Source organism: Drosophila nasuta, chromosome 3 (genome assembly GCF_023558535.2).
Source record: "Drosophila nasuta strain 15112-1781.00 chromosome 3, ASM2355853v1, whole genome shotgun sequence".
Classification (NCBI taxonomy): Eukaryota; Metazoa; Arthropoda; class Insecta; order Diptera; family Drosophilidae; genus Drosophila; species Drosophila nasuta.
This window is the reverse complement of record NC_083457.1, coordinates 19,105,488-19,121,354: the sequence shown is the minus strand read 5'-3', so window position 1 is coordinate 19,121,354 and position 15,867 is coordinate 19,105,488. Positions and strand designations below refer to the sequence as shown.

The window sequence follows — 15,867 nt, the reverse complement described above, 5'->3', positions numbered from 1 at the left end:
TTAAATTATGAAATCTATTCGATTAAAATATGTTTTGTTGTAATATACATTTCAGTAATATTCATTAATGAATTCATTTTTCAAACCAACCGTATGCAACAGATTGACAATTATCAAAAGACTGTCGAAAACAGTTTATTTACTTAATTTTGGTTTAAATTATCGATACCGAATCAGCTGTTTCACTTTTAATTATTTTGCGGTTATAAAAACCTGAAATGAGCAATATTACAGAATTGGTGACAATCAATAACAATGCAATATTTAAATTTTATTGAAGTCACTGTTTATAATTCCAATTAGATATGGAATATGGAATACCGAGCTATAAATATAGTCCAATTAGACTATCGTATTTAGAAGTATTTCTAATTCACCTAAGCCGTATGTTTAATTAAAGTTATTCTGTTATTACAAATTTATATAAAGAAATTAAATTAAATTTGATGTATATGCAATTTCTAAAAAGTTATATCTGACGAATCGAAATAAAGTTGATTTTGATAACTATTGGATGCGTGTATCGTGTATATCGATATAATCTATCGATATCCGCAATCGTTGGCATTCGTTGACACTGAACTGAAACACGCCTTTTTCCTTTCTTTCCTACATACCATAATGGCGGTAGGTTTCTGAAATTTTTGTCCGATGTAAATTCCACTTTATCGTCAATAATCTTTGTAATTTTTTACAAACTTTGAATGCAAAACCGATGCCAATGCATCGTTTGTGACTGTTTAAATAATATTTTTGTGAAAAACCACTTTGAAACCAAATTAATAAATACATAAATAAACAATTGCAGGCTGTTGCTAAGAAGGAACCTAAAATCAAGCGCGACCCCGCGAAGAACCCTATGCGGGATCTGCACATCCGCAAGCTGTGCCTGAACATTTGCGTTGGTGAATCTGGTGATAGGCTGACCCGTGCCGCCAAGGTAAGTAAAAAGAGATGGACGTGAAAAAGACAATTTACAAACAACAAAGTTGTGTGTCGTTGCATTTCGTAGGTGTTGGAGCAGCTGACCGGTCAACAGCCCGTGTTCTCCAAGGCCCGCTACACAGTGCGTTCGTTCGGTATTCGTCGTAATGAAAAGATTGCCGTCCACTGCACGGTGCGTGGTGCTAAAGCCGAAGAGATCTTGGAGCGTGGCTTGAAAGTGCGTGAATATGAATTGAGACGCGACAACTTCTCGGCCACTGGCAACTTTGGCTTTGGCATCCAGGAACACATTGATTTGGGTATCAAGTACGATCCCTCAATCGGTATCTATGGTCTGGACTTCTACGTCGTTCTGGGCCGTCCAGGTAAGCATATGAATTGATACCATCACAACAATTGTGCATTTAATTAGGTATCTCTTTCCAACACGAAATTGATGCTCAGTAACTGTGCGCAAAGCAAAGAAGTGGTGCTTAAATAAATTCGCTTGCATGTGAATTTAAACGGTACCAAGTCGACAGTTTCTCATTCAATTCTTAATTCTATTGATGTTAATCCACCTTTATTAATACATCTTTATTTGTTTTTTAGGATACAACGTGGCGCACAGGAAACGCAAGTCCGGCACCGTTGGCTTCCCTCACCGTCTGACGAAGGAGGATGCCATGAAATGGTTCCAACAGAAATACGATGGTATCATCCTGAACAGCAAGAAATAAGCTCACATTCAACTGGGTGTTTTTATAAGATGAATTCTATAATAAAGCCGCCGGCGCATCGGTCAAAATTAATGAAAAACTACAAGTTTAAGTTGAAAGTTTACACAAACATTAAGTATTTTATTTATTGCTCTTGGCGTTATTCTTGGACTTGCTGCCCTTTCTATGGCTTAGCACTGCGAAGCGAATTTGTTGCACCAACCACTGAACTCCCTCGTCCAAGCCTTCGCCAGAGATGGCGTTGCTGGAGCAGATGTGCCAAGGTTTGTCCTTGATATTATCCAATCCCAAAGCTAAAATGTAACGCGTTGAATTCAGCATGAAATCCATTTGTACACAGCTAAACAACATACCTGCAGCAATTTTGACATTGGACAGCGAATCCTCGAGATCTGATTTGTTGCCATAGAAAAGTATGGGGACTGTGCGATTGCAAAGATCTGGATGCTGTAGCACGATATCTAGTTCGTCTTTAACAACAACTAGGGGAGGAAGCGTGAATGAATTTTCCACAAGCAAGTCGAATGGAAGTCATGCCTTACCGAATCGCATTCTGTCACTGGAGTCAATAACGTAAATAATGCCTTGACAGTTCTTGAATTGGTGTTCCCAAAGATTTCTGTAGCGTGTAGCGCCGGACATATCCATAGCCTTAATACTCACTCCCATGGCTTAATTAAAACATAAGTTTATTTATTTCAGCACACTTGTTTATTTACTTTTTGAGACTCACTGTAAAATTGTTCGACCAGAAAGCCAACTGTTGGCACCATTATTGCAGACTGTTCATTTGATTTCTTGAAGTGATTCACTATTGTCGATTTGCCACTGTTATTTAGGCCCAGCACCAATATTGTCATTTTATCCTTCTTCACTTTGATTAAATCTGCCAAATTATTAAGCATTCCCATGTCGTATTCCCTCGCAGCTAAAAAAAAACAATACAATGCTAACAATTTTCATTTGGCTTTGGCGATTTAAAGTATTTTTGGTAACCAAGGTAACGCCTTCGGGACATCCATCGATTTATTAGGACTCTTTCAATGCGAAAGGTTCTCGCAGTCAATGTCAGACAGACGAATTACGTTCTAAGGACTCATTTTACAATATATTCGTAGCAAAGGTTGTTTTATTTTTGAAGGTGACTAATTCGGTCATCGACTTTAGTGTTGTTTATTGAAATGTTCTTTCTTAGCAGCAATAGTTTGATTTGTATTAATTTTCTAGAAATGTTTGAAGAGCTTTCACAACATTAGTTTAAGCAATAGCTTTTCCTTCGGCTTTTTTGTTTTTCTTAATAATTATTAGCATTCTTATTAATTTAAGAGGGTCATTTATATTGTTTATACATGTGTTGTAGACTGTTTTTTAATAATCTTACTCTAAGACTTTTAAAATAGGAAAGTAACATCGACTTATTAATGATGTGTTATTTGCTCATTATATACAATTGATTCAATATTTATTGTTGCATTTTTTAAACTGAATCAGCATTCCTATTTGTTCTTCTGGGTAATAACAAGGCAATATTTGATGATTTATACATTTCTTAATAAACTACAAGTACTATATATCCATACGTACTATATACGACGGTCGACAAATCAACACAAATAAAATTTAAATTTTAAGATAATTCTCTAGCTTGGACTTCGGCTATATTGTTTGTACGTTTATTTATTAGATAATATAATATTCGAACTGACGGCTTTATATATAATGTACATTTATCTTGTGTTATTGCACCATTAGTTTCATTATTTTTTGTTGTATTTTTTTATATAGAACTTCCATTGTTTTTGTCGTGGGTAATAACAATGCTTTCTTTATGATTAAGAAATTTTTTATAAAATTCTATAAATACATGCATACAATTGACGATCGACAAACCACAAATATATCAAGTTTATTAACTACAATACAAATATAATTTAAATTTTCAAACGATATCAACATCTTTCTCTTATTGCTCTGCACTTTCACTACTGTAATTATCTGCCTCAATTATTCGATTATAGAAATACCATAGATCTGGTGTAAACGCCGCCTTTGTTACCTCTTTTATAATTTCTTGCATCTTCTCAAAACTTAATATGGGTGAAAGTCCCAAAATAGGTCGTCAACTATTTCATTGTGTAAGCAGCTTTTGCGATTATTTGCTCTAATATTATATTTATAGTGCTTATAAGACAATTTTATATAAAGGGCAGTTTTCATAAAAATAAAAAAATATTGAAGGTAACAACAAAATTGTTGGTGAACCAATCGCCTGTAATTCTATTCTTGTTTTACTCAATTTCTATTACCGGCTTCAATTATCTGGGTGACCTTGCGAGCCATATCAACGGAATATCACCCGGTGCACCTGGAAAATCTACATTATAAAACGACAGGTGTTTGTGTGTATATGTAATCACTGCTTGATCATTGAATCAGATGCCTGGAAAGATTGTAAAATGAATAAACCAAATATGCTAAATTGAATTCAAAGTGTTCGGTTAGCATCAAATGATTAGAGTAAAAGAAAGTGAAGCACAGGAGAATTACATTTTATTTACTTCATTTTGTATAATTTTTTTAACATTATCAAATAATAAACCAATATCTTAGCAATCTAGAAAGTTAGCTGCCATTAATAGTTCTAAGGCAATCTCTGGTGCAATCGGAAATTCTGGTATTTCAGTTGAACTGTTGGTATAACGAACTTTATATGTAAAATACATGCACACCTTTTGTAAGACATGTGATCTGAAAAGATAAATACAAATACGTTCGATTAGTATTTTAATAATTGTAACGATAAGATATGAATAGTTAATGTGTAAACTACAAACGGTACAAGTTCATTTGATTCCTTTTGGAGCAAAACAATCTGTGAACCGCTATAGGTAAAAGAATTTTACCAATGGAGGTTGGGGAGATCTAGAAGTATTTATATTTTAACGTCTCTCAAGAGCGTTTCCCAATTATTACAATGAGATGGGAATTATGTTGACATTGATGGCAGAAAATCGATAAGTGCATAATGAAGAGTATGAAATTATTCATAATATATAAATCGACAATTTTCGCATACCTTCCACAGAGTGAAAAGAGAGTGGGAACAGCAGCAAATAAAACTAAGTAGACAAAATAGAACAGCGTTCGACTTTGAAGCCTGTTAATAATGGTATCCACAAGATACAAAACTTTAGGGTTTCGCGGTGCATTTTGAAAATTGCATCAACTGATAGAGACGTGTATGCACTGTACATATATATAATATATGTGTATGTACGTATATAATATACATAGAAAATCTTCACGTACCCTTCATGAACCGGTCAATAGGTCACTCTGCGATTTGCGAATTTCAGCAGTGTACTTGCTAGAGGAACTACTATGATTGGGAGCTGGTTAATTGGTACTTACGGAATTTCCCGAAAGTGCACTTCGTTAGCCTCGTTCTCGGCAAATTGTCCAGGACCAGATAGCATAGCCTTTATTGTGCCAGAGGTGAGAGCGTGTTCGCGTTTTACAATAAATTCGTGGCCGTCGGATGAAATGAGTTTCACGTACATGGCGTCTGGGCCCTCACAACCGCCATAGATCTTATCACTGCGCTGCTCATCCATTGCTATCATCGGAGTAATTAAATTTTCTTGGTTTTTCGCAATAATTCAACTTATTTATATTTTTTTTTGTCTTACTGGCCAAAAATCAGTCGGTGACAACACTTAAATTCTTACATATGTATGTATGTATGTCTATATATAATGCAGTGTTGGGTAACGCATTTAATTCAACGTAGAATAATTATTAACTTATGCAACTTAATAATCGTATATCTACGAACAATTTAATAATCTTATTGAGCACGTCAAAAAATCTTTATATATACATAAACATATATAAGCACTACTTTTCGTTTAATGTCACGGTTTGGCAACCCTCGTTTTGATTTTTGGTTTGCTTTCTAGCATAATCCAAAGGGGTGCACTCAATGTTGCTATTATAATCAGAGCGACATACATACATAGGCATCCTCATATTTATAATCAAATGACTGATGCCTTTTGTTACCATGGAGCATTTTCGGTTGCTATATTAAGAAAAATTATAATAATTTCTGCATGTCCCGTTTGTTTTCGATATCAATCTGCTCGATTTTTGGGACAGTGCTGCAAAATGTATGTGCTTGCTCGATACTGAGTACTTGTTGTTGGTTATCGATACCTTCATCGCAATTCAAATTTAATTATTTAACTACATAATTTGCATTTAGTGAAAACTCCCTTAACTGAAACTTCTATTAGACGGACTCCGTTTCTATATTTGGTGTAGTTCGCAAAGCATTTTCAAGGGGCATACCCCTTGGAAAGACCGAATTTACGCGAAACAATGAGTCAACGTTCAAGAGAGGGTTCACTGTATAATATACATACATATGCATCTACATAATGTCTGTACGCTCGATATTGCTAATTGATTTTCTTTTCTTTATGAATGAACAAATATCATATTATGATATCTTTGAAAATGCACGATTCTAAATACTATAGTGGCTCTGCGATTACCGTGACCTGCCTTCACATTTCAAAGTCTGAATGCAATAATAATTTTTATATTCTTATTTTATCAACGTTCCTTTCATTATTTCTAATTCATTCATGCGTGCGCATATTCTCAATAAATACAAAACTAATTCTTTAAAATTTCCGAGTTTTCTTTTCCATTGAAGTTATCCACATTACTTTTGGAAGTTTATGTTATTCATCTAAATTCTTTTAAAATCCAAAACATTCAAATTAACCCCATTTTCCCAAGAAAAAACGATTGTTTATGTTAGTTACCAAGGCAATAAATAGATTTCAGAAGAAATAATTTCGACTTTATTGGTTACGACCTTTTAAAGAACAAACACTTTTTAAACTTAATTTTTTGTTCTCATTTTATTTCGCGCAACTTGAGAAGTTAGACAGAGAGCGGCGAGAGCGTCAGAATGAGAGACTTTAGTTCTCATCGACCTCAGCCTCTTGTTCCTCCTCGAATTCAGCATCCTCATCAGCGGTGGCTTCCTGGTACTGTTGGTATTCAGAGACCAGATCGTTCATGTTGCTCTCAGCCTCAGTGAACTCCATCTCATCCATACCCTCGCCAGTGTACCAATGCAAGAAAGCCTTGCGACGGAACATAGCGGTGAATTGCTCAGAGATGCGCTTGAACAGCTCCTGGATGGCGGTGGAGTTGCCAATGAAGGTAGCAGACATTTTCAAACCACGGGGAGGGATATCGCAGACAGCGGTCTTCACATTGTTGGGGATCCATTCAACAAAGTATGAGCTGTTCTTGTTTTGAATGTTCAGCATCTGTTCGTCGACCTCCTTCATTGACATGCGACCACGGAAGATGGCGGCGACGGTCAGGTAGCGACCGTGACGTGGATCGCAGGCAGCCATCATGTTCTTGGCATCGAACATCTGTTGGGTCAGCTCAGGGACAGTCAGAGCTCTGTACTGCTGGGAGCCCCTAGATGTGAGTGGAGCAAATCCAGGCATGAAGAAATGCAGACGGGGGAATGGAACCATGTTGACAGCAAGTTTGCGGAGATCAGCATTCAATTGGCCAGGGAAGCGGAGGCAAGTGGTAACGCCCGACATTGTCAGAGACACCAGATGGTTCAAGTCACCGTACGTGGGTGTGGTCAATTTCAGTGTACGGAAGCAGATGTCATAGAGAGCCTCGTTGTCAATGCAGTAGGTTTCATCTGTGTTCTCGACCAGCTGGTGCACCGACAGTGTGGCGTTGTAGGGCTCCACAACGGTGTCCGAAACCTTTGGCGAGGGCACCACGGAGTATGTGTTCATGATTCTGTCGGGGTATTCTTCACGGATCTTGGAGATAAGCAGAGTGCCCATGCCAGAGCCGGTGCCGCCACCAAGCGAGTGTGTAAGCTGGAAGCCTTGCAGGCAATCGCAGGATTCAGCCTCTTTGCGGACAACATCGAGCACCGAATCAACGAGCTCAGCGCCCTCTGTGTAATGACCCTTGGCCCAGTTGTTGCCTGCGCCCGACTGTCCGAACACAAAGTTGTCGGGTCTGAAGATCTGACCGAAGGGGCCCGAACGGACTGAGTCCATGGTGCCAGGTTCCAGATCCACAAGCACAGCGCGGGGCACATATTTGCCACCGGACGCCTCATTGTAGTACACGTTGATGCGCTCCAATTGCAGGTCACTGTCGCCATGGTAGGCACCAGTAGCATCGATGCCATGTTCATCGGAGATGATTTCCCAGAACTGTAATTCGAAATGAAAGCGTTTTGTAAAGTTTAATTCTGGAAATAATTGACAAACTATCCTAAAAGCAGTCGAAACTATTTGAATTTCATAATGGCAAATACTGTCTTTTTGGCTCAACCAAGTTAAGATTTAAAGCCACCGTTGATGTTGTGTATATTTTGAGAAAATCGCTACATAGAAAACAGATTCTTTTTCTGCTTAAGGAATCAATAAAGAATTTGTCAAGTTGTACCAAAAAGGGCGTGAACCTATAGCTATATAAACTATTGATTTCTAAGTACATACATATATGCCGTTATGTATGAGCTGGCATGAGTCTGCTCAATTGAAGAAGCAAATAAACCAGGCTTTATATAGTCACAACAAGCCGGGGGAACTGAATAGTTTGTCATGAGATTGTTTTTTCTTTTTATTATTTTGGTGGGCCGAACGACAACGGAAACATCGTCATCATCAAAATCAACATCATGGTGCGGCACTTGCGTGGGTCTATCATAATGCCAGCTGTCCACCTTTGTGGTCTGGGTACGAGACTGAGTCTGAGACTTGGTCTTGTCGTTGTTGGCTTTCCAAATATGCATGTAGGCTGTGTCTCGATCTTTATATATATCTCTCTTCTCAATCTACCTATGCATGCGCCCCACGCAATAACAGCAGCACGCCATAAGTGTAGTTGCGATTTAAGCTGCCGACCTCAAATCTGTTTCCCTCTCTGTCATACTTGAGCATAGGCGTATACACAGATACGCATACACACATACATAGACAGAGGCGAGCTTACATCATCGCCACCAACCCACACAGCGAACGATGATAAAGCGACCGTTGTTGTCGCTCACTCTCTGCTTCTTCTAGCCGAGGCCACCGCTTGCAGCGAAAACTTTTGCCATCTGGCGTTAGAAGTGAATTTTCTGGCTAGATTACGTCACTTTTTGAGTCGTACTTTGTTGTGGCTTTGTTTACTGCATATCAACAAAACTCTTACTACATTGCCACAAATTAATTGTAAGTGGGAAAAGTATTTGTCACGCTGCCCAAACTTACCCCTAAGTAAGTGTGTATCTATAGAGAACAAATTTCAAGCCATTCGCCTCCTGCCTGCAATGTGCGTGACAAGGCGCCCGCACCTATTTTTCTCATATACAAATGTATATGTATATTATAGATCTTAATGTATGCATCTGCCTATGTATGTACACATATATATACATAACGAGTCATGCAGCTGTTACAAGGGTAGGTTTTTGTACCTTGCAGTGCCATGCCGAGGACAACAAGGACTCTATTGATTTGCCAGTCTGCCTACCGATGCGATGACGAAGCGAATTCGCAATGAGGCACAGCCGGCAAAACGCCGCCTTACTTTACGCATGTGCATGAAAACTGGCAACGCCGCCTTTGGGTGTGTCATGTACTTGCACACTCTTATGCACGTATGTATGCATGTATTTAAATGGTATTTATGCTCGGGGAAATTGCAATTGCTTATTTCACCTTTTTTCATTCAGCTCTGATGCTAATTGATTGCATGTTATACTTATTAAGCTCAACTATGTAAACATATACAAACATTTGTGTGTACACGTCGTTCAATGTTTGTATACAACAACAAATAATGCCATATTTAAAGCGACTTTTCTGTGTAGATTACATCGGCAAAAAACACATACACATAGGAGATGGTCTCTACACACATACATAGCGAATATATGTGCAAAATACGTAGATAAGTACGTGTGTATGTATGTGAACATTTAGTGCCACTGCGAACCGGTCGACAACCGGTTCAGCCATTTTAGGTAAAATGACGTCATATTTTCTCTTCAACAAACTCCGGCAGCAAGGCGCATACATGTATGTACATACATAGTACATAGATCGGACCAGAAACCGGCCGACACAAAAAACATGAAAAAGTCTTGTTGCTTATGTGTTGGTGTGTATGTGAGTGGAAATGAAGTCAGTCAAGAAACTTTAATTTGAGATGCAAGAAAAGTACCTTTCACCAATTACATACCGACACAGTCGGTATACAAAAAAATGTTTTCTTACACATACAACGAAAAGCGACTTTCACGAAGAGTATTAAAACAAATGAGTCATACATCTATTTACTCATACATACGTAAGCTAAACAGTAATCATTCACTATGATAAATGGATTGAGCACAACCAAAAATGATAAATGCATTTAAATTCAAATATATAACTACTAATACATACACAACAGATACCTATGAAAATGCAGACACACCCAATGCGTCTTTAAAAAATGGAATATCTAGATTGTAACGATTGCTAAGTTCATTTGAACAGATGTGCTTAGAAATGGAGAAAACTGCATTAAACGTTTATGGATACACATCTCATATGCTTGCACTCATATTTATATCCATAAATATGCATTTGTGTGCTGTGTGTATATGTATTATAGAAATTTATGCGCAAAAGCCGGGTGGCCTCAATAAATTTGCCACATGGCAGTATGAAAATGACGCCATGTTGACTGCTAACTGTACTTCATTTTTATTTTTAACTCAATTAAGGAAATTCCAAGATATAGAAGACATTATTACATACCTTAGCTCCGATTTGGTTGCCGCACTGACCAGCTTGGATGTGTACAATTTCCCTCATTTTGTTTTTTTTTTGTATAAGTTTTAGACTTTTAGCTTAAATAATATTTCCTGCTTGTATTCACAAACACACGTCTGCCCGCTTCACACGACGAATACTGTCTGACTCTGCAATAGAATTCGCCGGAATAATATAACATACGGTAAATGTGACCAGACCGCGATATTCAAAAAATACCCATAGGTCGCATGTGCGCATAAAAGAGGTTGGCAATGCGTAACAGAAATTAGAATACGTCATAAATGCTTATGTACGTATCCTCAACTATTGCTTATACTTTAAGTAATATTGATATATAAACTTTCTATGTACTTAATTGAGCATGAATTGGAATATTTTGCTAATATTTTCAGTAACACTGATATCTATTTTCATTAAACAGATGTATTTACGAAGTGAATAGTAAGAATATATATATACATTTGATCAGAACGAACAGATTATTCGATATATTTATCACTGTTGGCTTGTTTTTAAGTTATCTTATCACTTTGTTTTGTAAATATGCAGATTAAACTTGTCAAAGTTACTTTTTTTTTTTTGCACAAAGAAAACATATGCACTTCGAAAAAAAAGATAAGATTGATAGTGGGAAGATAATTTGCACTATGTCATTGCTAAAATTCGAAGTAAACTAAAAAAAAATAGAAGAATAATAAAGCATAATCTTTTGAGTCATGTTGTTTATGAATATATTTTGAATTACGAACGCCACCAGGACCTTCGCCAACAGTAAAAACAGTGTTGTACAATATTAATCTATAAATGGCAAAAGCTTTTTTTTTGTGGGGAATTCTAGGCAGTAACTTCAGTTGAGAAAAGCTAATATAAAGAATAACATAAACTGTTATTTTTAAACATAGGTAACAGCTTTTAGAGACTTCCCAAAGAGAGGACTACATTACTAATATTATCCTTTATCCTTCGAAGTGTGGAAAAGTAAGTTTTTGAAATTGTATTTCGATTCAAGATATTAATAAAAAGAAACATATGAATTGTTGTTTACCCCTATTAGTGGGTATGCTCTATATTCAAAATTTCGACATTTATAACATTGTTTTATAAGCAGTTCAAGTAAACAAGTGAAACTGGATTATTTCTCGACACTTTGAAATTAATTGTAAAAGAATGCAAAATTAATCAATGGACTTCATCTTGCACAAATGATTAATGGGTATCATTTTAACCTCATCATTTATCTTGCAGACAAGAACGTCACCCTCTTGTTTGGACAAAACTTTGCCCACAGATTCTCTTTCCTCGCCATAGATAACTTTGAATTCATCACCGCTATTGGGTGGAACCGGAGCCAAATGCTCGCTGACAATCGACACGCTACGATCCTCCTGGCGCAGGAACACAGAACAGACACCATTGGAAACAGTGCGTATGATGCCAGTTTGACCAACAAGATCGGTATCATCGTGCGTGTGAATTCGCACCTCAATATCAGTAGTACACCAATCGCCCATGGTGGAGTCCAGACTGGCGCCAGGTGTTTGTGGATTGTATGGCGATTGTGGAACACCGCCGGGTGTATTGGGTGAGTAAGTCGATGGCGAAGGAGTATTCATATAACCAACCGGATAAGGAGATGGTGCAGGACTGGGGCTTGGATTAAATGGACTATAACTTCTATCCGAGCCGTACAGCGTACCAGGAGTTTGAGGTGCGAATTGCGATGACATTTGGTAACCAGGAGTACCTACAGATACAGTTATTCATTAATTAAAAGTAAATTCTATAGCAGGCAAATAAAAATAATTTACTTGGATTGTAGCCTGGACTGGGGCTTGGTTCCTCCAACGAATAATCAAAGTCAGTATTGCGAGCCGGAGTTGTATTGGCAGTGGGATCCCAAGCACCATGGCGCGGCGTCATGCTGCCATCATGTGATGGCGTCATTGTGCCATAAGGAGTGCGCGTATCAGTATCCCAGTTGGGTGTTTGACTGCCAACCAGAGGCGTCTTGGAGCCAGCAGCAGTGTAGCTGGGTGTTTGAGCTCCATAGCCAGGTGTGCGTGCCGGAGTGCGACCATAGGTAGATACGCTGCCCTCCTTGCCGGGTTCTCCGACAATTACAATGTGATTACGATCCACTGAAATGGTTTGACACGATGTATGGAGCTCCACACGGGCTGTGCTCTCAGTAGCATCTTTAACAATTCCCACAGCACCTGTAAGGTTAATATAATAATATTAGTAGTGAGTTTCCTCGATTCTATACTAACTCAAACAGCAAAGTTTATGATTAAGTAAGCTATCTTACCTTTGTAAGGTCCGCCACAAATCTTGATGGTTTTGCCCAAAAGTTCTCGGTCGCGAGTCACACGGAATCCGCCGCGTCCGCCCCGTGATCCACCACGAGCACCACGACCACCAGATGGATGCATTGGCGATTGTATGCGCGGCGACATGAATCCTAAGCCACCCATTGTGTTGGGATTGCTGACGTTAGTCTTGCTGCCACCGGCCAATTGCAAATGACGTGTCTTGCACACAAATATTCCGCCATTCTCTGTGTACATGCGGCAATGCAGGAATGCCAAGCTGCGGTACAAGTGCTTGATCTCGCCAGAGCGTCCCTAGAAAAATAAATACAAAAGTTACCTTTTTGAAATTGCAGTTATATTATAACACTTACGGCATGGGGTCCCTCCATTACTTTGACAATATCGCGACGACGAATTTGATTTTGATCAGCATCAAGAGCAACAGTATTCTGATTTTCCCGACGTTTATGCAGAGCAGTTGGCTTGCACTCAATGCATTTTCCATTCATGCCCAACACATGAAAGTTCTCTCGTTCCAAGCGCACAATAACACCGACATTTTGAGAGCTATAAATTAAATAATTATAAGGAATGGATGGACACCAAATTATTATGTATCCAACTTACTCGAGTTGCACAAGATCTCCCCATTGAAATTGGCCAAGACAATCGACACCAGTTGCGACATCAGAGCAGAGCTGCAAGTCTCGTGGCAACACCTCAAGCTCATGATTAGTTAAATCAGAGACAAGCACAACACGCGCTGGTTCCACACGAATAATTAGACCGGTTTCGCCTTCATAACGTCCAGCCAAAACTCGGGCGTGATCGCCAGTTTTGAAGTATTTACGCAACTCGCTTGCTTTGAAGATAAGTGGATCCTTTAAGTCCTGATGCTTGGGCATCACTGTGATCATGGTGCCATCAATAGCAACAATCTTAGCTTGTAAATTTTCCAAATCTCCCACGCAGACTTCAACATTATCACCCATGGAGAAGGAATGAGCGGCCGTAGGATCATCCTTCGCATTGGCCATAATTTCCATATTCACCTCTATGAAAATCAATTGAAATATTGTGAATATAATTATAATTTGGCCAGCAATAGCGACTTACCCTCTGGTGTTTCTTCAAAACGCTCCAGTTCAGCCAGTGTTGGCTTAACACCCTCCGAAAGAATTGCGGACATGGTGAAGTTTTTGTACAAAAACCCTTTGCGCGAGTAGCGATTTCCTTCAAAGAGCAAAAAGTCACCATCCGAATGAACTTCGCCTCCTATAGCCCTAACAGCCTCAGGATCAAATGGCTTTGCTGTTGGTCGACGTTTCTTCTTACGCTTGCTATCGTCATTCTCCTAGAAAGATTGAATCTTTTAGTCTTAATTAATTAACATTATATTGTGGTACTTACCGTCGCTGTGGTTCTTAATGCACCTCGCATGCGGGTGTAATCGATGCGTGGCAAAAGTTTGAGATGCACTTGATTTTGTGCCAAGTCCACATAGTCCACTTGCGCAATATCATCCTTGTAAAGACCGCGCTTTAATCGCACCCATTGCTTGACCTTAAGGCCAACCTGCTCTTTGACGACTTTGAGAACATCTGTCATTTCTTTAATCGGCACCATTTCCTGCTTCCATTTGCCTACACGCAAATTTCCCACATTATCGATGGCGGTTTTGACGTGTGTTTGCTTGTATGCCTCCAGATAGATGTATCCCTTCACACCTTCTGGTGCGATAATCGATTTAATTTGCAAAGGATCATCGGTGTTCAAGTAGGTTAAGAACTTTCGCATCAAGAGCAATGCCGTCGCCTTCTCTTCACCAATGCGGCACTTGACCATCCATAAATTTGGATCCCTAGCAAAATGTAAAGTTGTATTATTGTTTTGTTATGTTGTTTAATTAGTTGAGAACGCACTTGATGCCGGGCAACAGAGTTTGCTGAGTGATTTCATCGGACATTTCTTCGCCACCATCACCAAAATGTCGCTTCGCTACTGATTCGTCAGCATATTTCTTTCGCAGATACTCCTCGATCTCATCCTCTTTTTGAGTGCTAAAAAGGGTACGGAATTAACAAAATTTCACAATATTTTGTAAATGCGTTGACTTACTCCCACAAATTGGTGCCGCGTCGTCGAATTTCAATATCTCTAGCGGTTGGACCGAGCTCGTCAATTTCGTTGCCAACAATGCCAATCTCGTTGGCGCCTTCCTCCCACTCATCATCCTCGTCCACCTTTAATTACAAACAATAAACATTCATAAGAATTCTGCAATATGAATATATGAGAACAACTGCGCACGGCGCACTGACTAGATTGAATTACACAAAGAAAAACCTGTTTTTGTTTATTACAATTTTACCTCGTCATCCACTTCAGCTTCGTCAATGATGAAACCTCCAAAGCGCTCCTTCTTCTTCTTCTTTCTTGGATGGTCATCGTTTTCCTCTTCGTCGTATTCCTCCGAGTCTATATCTTCACCCTGATCGTCCTCAGAGTCCTCGCTCTTGCGTCGATTTGCACGTCCTCCCTGTGGTTGAGGGGAATCTGACCCAGAGCCAGAGTGAGCCGAATGCGACCGTGACCGTGATGATCTAGACCTGGATCTGGACACGGATCGCGACCTTGATCGAAAGCCAGATTTGGATCGAACACTTTGCTGCGACTTGTTAGATATCGATCCATCCTCGGAGCCACTGTCCGACATATTGCTGACTTCGGAGTCCGACATTTTTCACACTGCGTTGTAGACGTGTACAAAAGTGTGCTTTTTGTTAATATTGCAAAATAAATCAAACGCATTTACTTTAAAGGTAACCTGGGCTTGTTACTTACATATTGGTTATTAAACTATGTATGTTTATTGTTCATTTGCTAAACTTTATAACTTTCCGTAATTCCAACACACTGTTTCCACATAGATAGGGTTGCACTTTACTTTTTTATAGACGCCTGGTTTAAGCGTGACCGCAGAGTAGATTCCAAAATAAACCAAATATTTAC

At 38.8% G+C, this 15,867-nt stretch overlaps 5 protein-coding genes across 7 annotated transcripts; 1 reads left to right on the top strand and 4 right to left on the bottom strand.

The window, feature by feature from the left end:
• The first annotated feature begins 523 nt into the window (after nt 1-523).
• Nucleotides 524-1,743, top strand: LOC132794323 (large ribosomal subunit protein uL5). The gene is made up of 4 exons (XM_060804705.1): nt 524-627; nt 809-940; nt 1,013-1,310; nt 1,537-1,743. The coding sequence occupies exons 1-4, from the start codon at nt 622-624 to the stop codon at nt 1,662-1,664; spliced, it is 564 nt and encodes a 187-aa protein (XP_060660688.1). The 5' UTR covers nt 524-621; the 3' UTR covers nt 1,665-1,743.
• LOC132794321 (ADP-ribosylation factor-like protein 6) lies at nt 1,580-4,063 on the bottom strand. Of its 2 annotated transcripts, XM_060804702.1 has the most exons (5): nt 3,249-4,059; nt 2,398-2,592; nt 2,207-2,335; nt 2,018-2,146; nt 1,580-1,957 (listed from the first exon to the last, which is right to left on the bottom strand). In XM_060804702.1, exons 2-5 carry the CDS (start codon nt 2,573-2,575, stop codon nt 1,785-1,787), a joined length of 609 nt encoding a protein of 202 aa, XP_060660685.1. In that variant the 5' UTR covers nt 2,576-2,592; nt 3,249-4,059; the 3' UTR covers nt 1,580-1,784. The 2 variants fall into 2 exon arrangements, with proteins under 2 accessions (XP_060660685.1, XP_060660684.1); XM_060804701.1 differs by having other exon boundaries at nt 1,580-2,146; nt 3,249-4,063.
• Nucleotides 4,064-4,197: 134 nt separating this feature from the next.
• On the bottom strand, nt 4,198-5,516 carry LOC132789430 (elongin-C). 2 transcript variants are annotated; one of them, XM_060797447.1, is made up of 3 exons: nt 5,354-5,516; nt 5,076-5,280; nt 4,198-4,412 (listed from the first exon to the last, which is right to left on the bottom strand). In XM_060797447.1, exons 2-3 carry the CDS (start codon nt 5,276-5,278, stop codon nt 4,271-4,273), a joined length of 345 nt encoding a protein of 114 aa, XP_060653430.1. In that variant the 5' UTR covers nt 5,279-5,280; nt 5,354-5,516; the 3' UTR covers nt 4,198-4,270. The 2 variants fall into 2 exon arrangements, with proteins under 2 accessions (XP_060653430.1, XP_060653429.1); XM_060797446.1 differs by having other exon boundaries at nt 5,076-5,514.
• Nucleotides 5,517-6,508: 992 nt separating this feature from the next.
• LOC132789420 (tubulin beta-1 chain) lies at nt 6,509-10,687 on the bottom strand. The gene is made up of 2 exons (XM_060797427.1): nt 10,526-10,687; nt 6,509-7,942 (listed from the first exon to the last, which is right to left on the bottom strand). The coding sequence occupies exons 1-2, from the start codon at nt 10,580-10,582 to the stop codon at nt 6,656-6,658; spliced, it is 1,344 nt and encodes a 447-aa protein (XP_060653410.1). The 5' UTR covers nt 10,583-10,687; the 3' UTR covers nt 6,509-6,655.
• Nucleotides 10,688-11,565: 878 nt separating this feature from the next.
• Nucleotides 11,566-15,837, bottom strand: LOC132794042 (transcription elongation factor SPT5). Its single transcript, XM_060804263.1, has 11 exons — nt 15,700-15,837; nt 15,227-15,603; nt 14,974-15,098; nt 14,778-14,915; nt 14,266-14,716; nt 13,972-14,209; nt 13,483-13,909; nt 13,227-13,422; nt 12,852-13,167; nt 12,352-12,759; nt 11,566-12,287 (listed from the first exon to the last, which is right to left on the bottom strand). The coding sequence occupies exons 2-11, from the start codon at nt 15,593-15,595 to the stop codon at nt 11,719-11,721; spliced, it is 3,237 nt and encodes a 1,078-aa protein (XP_060660246.1). The 5' UTR covers nt 15,596-15,603; nt 15,700-15,837; the 3' UTR covers nt 11,566-11,718.
• Nucleotides 15,838-15,867: the final 30 nt, after the last annotated feature.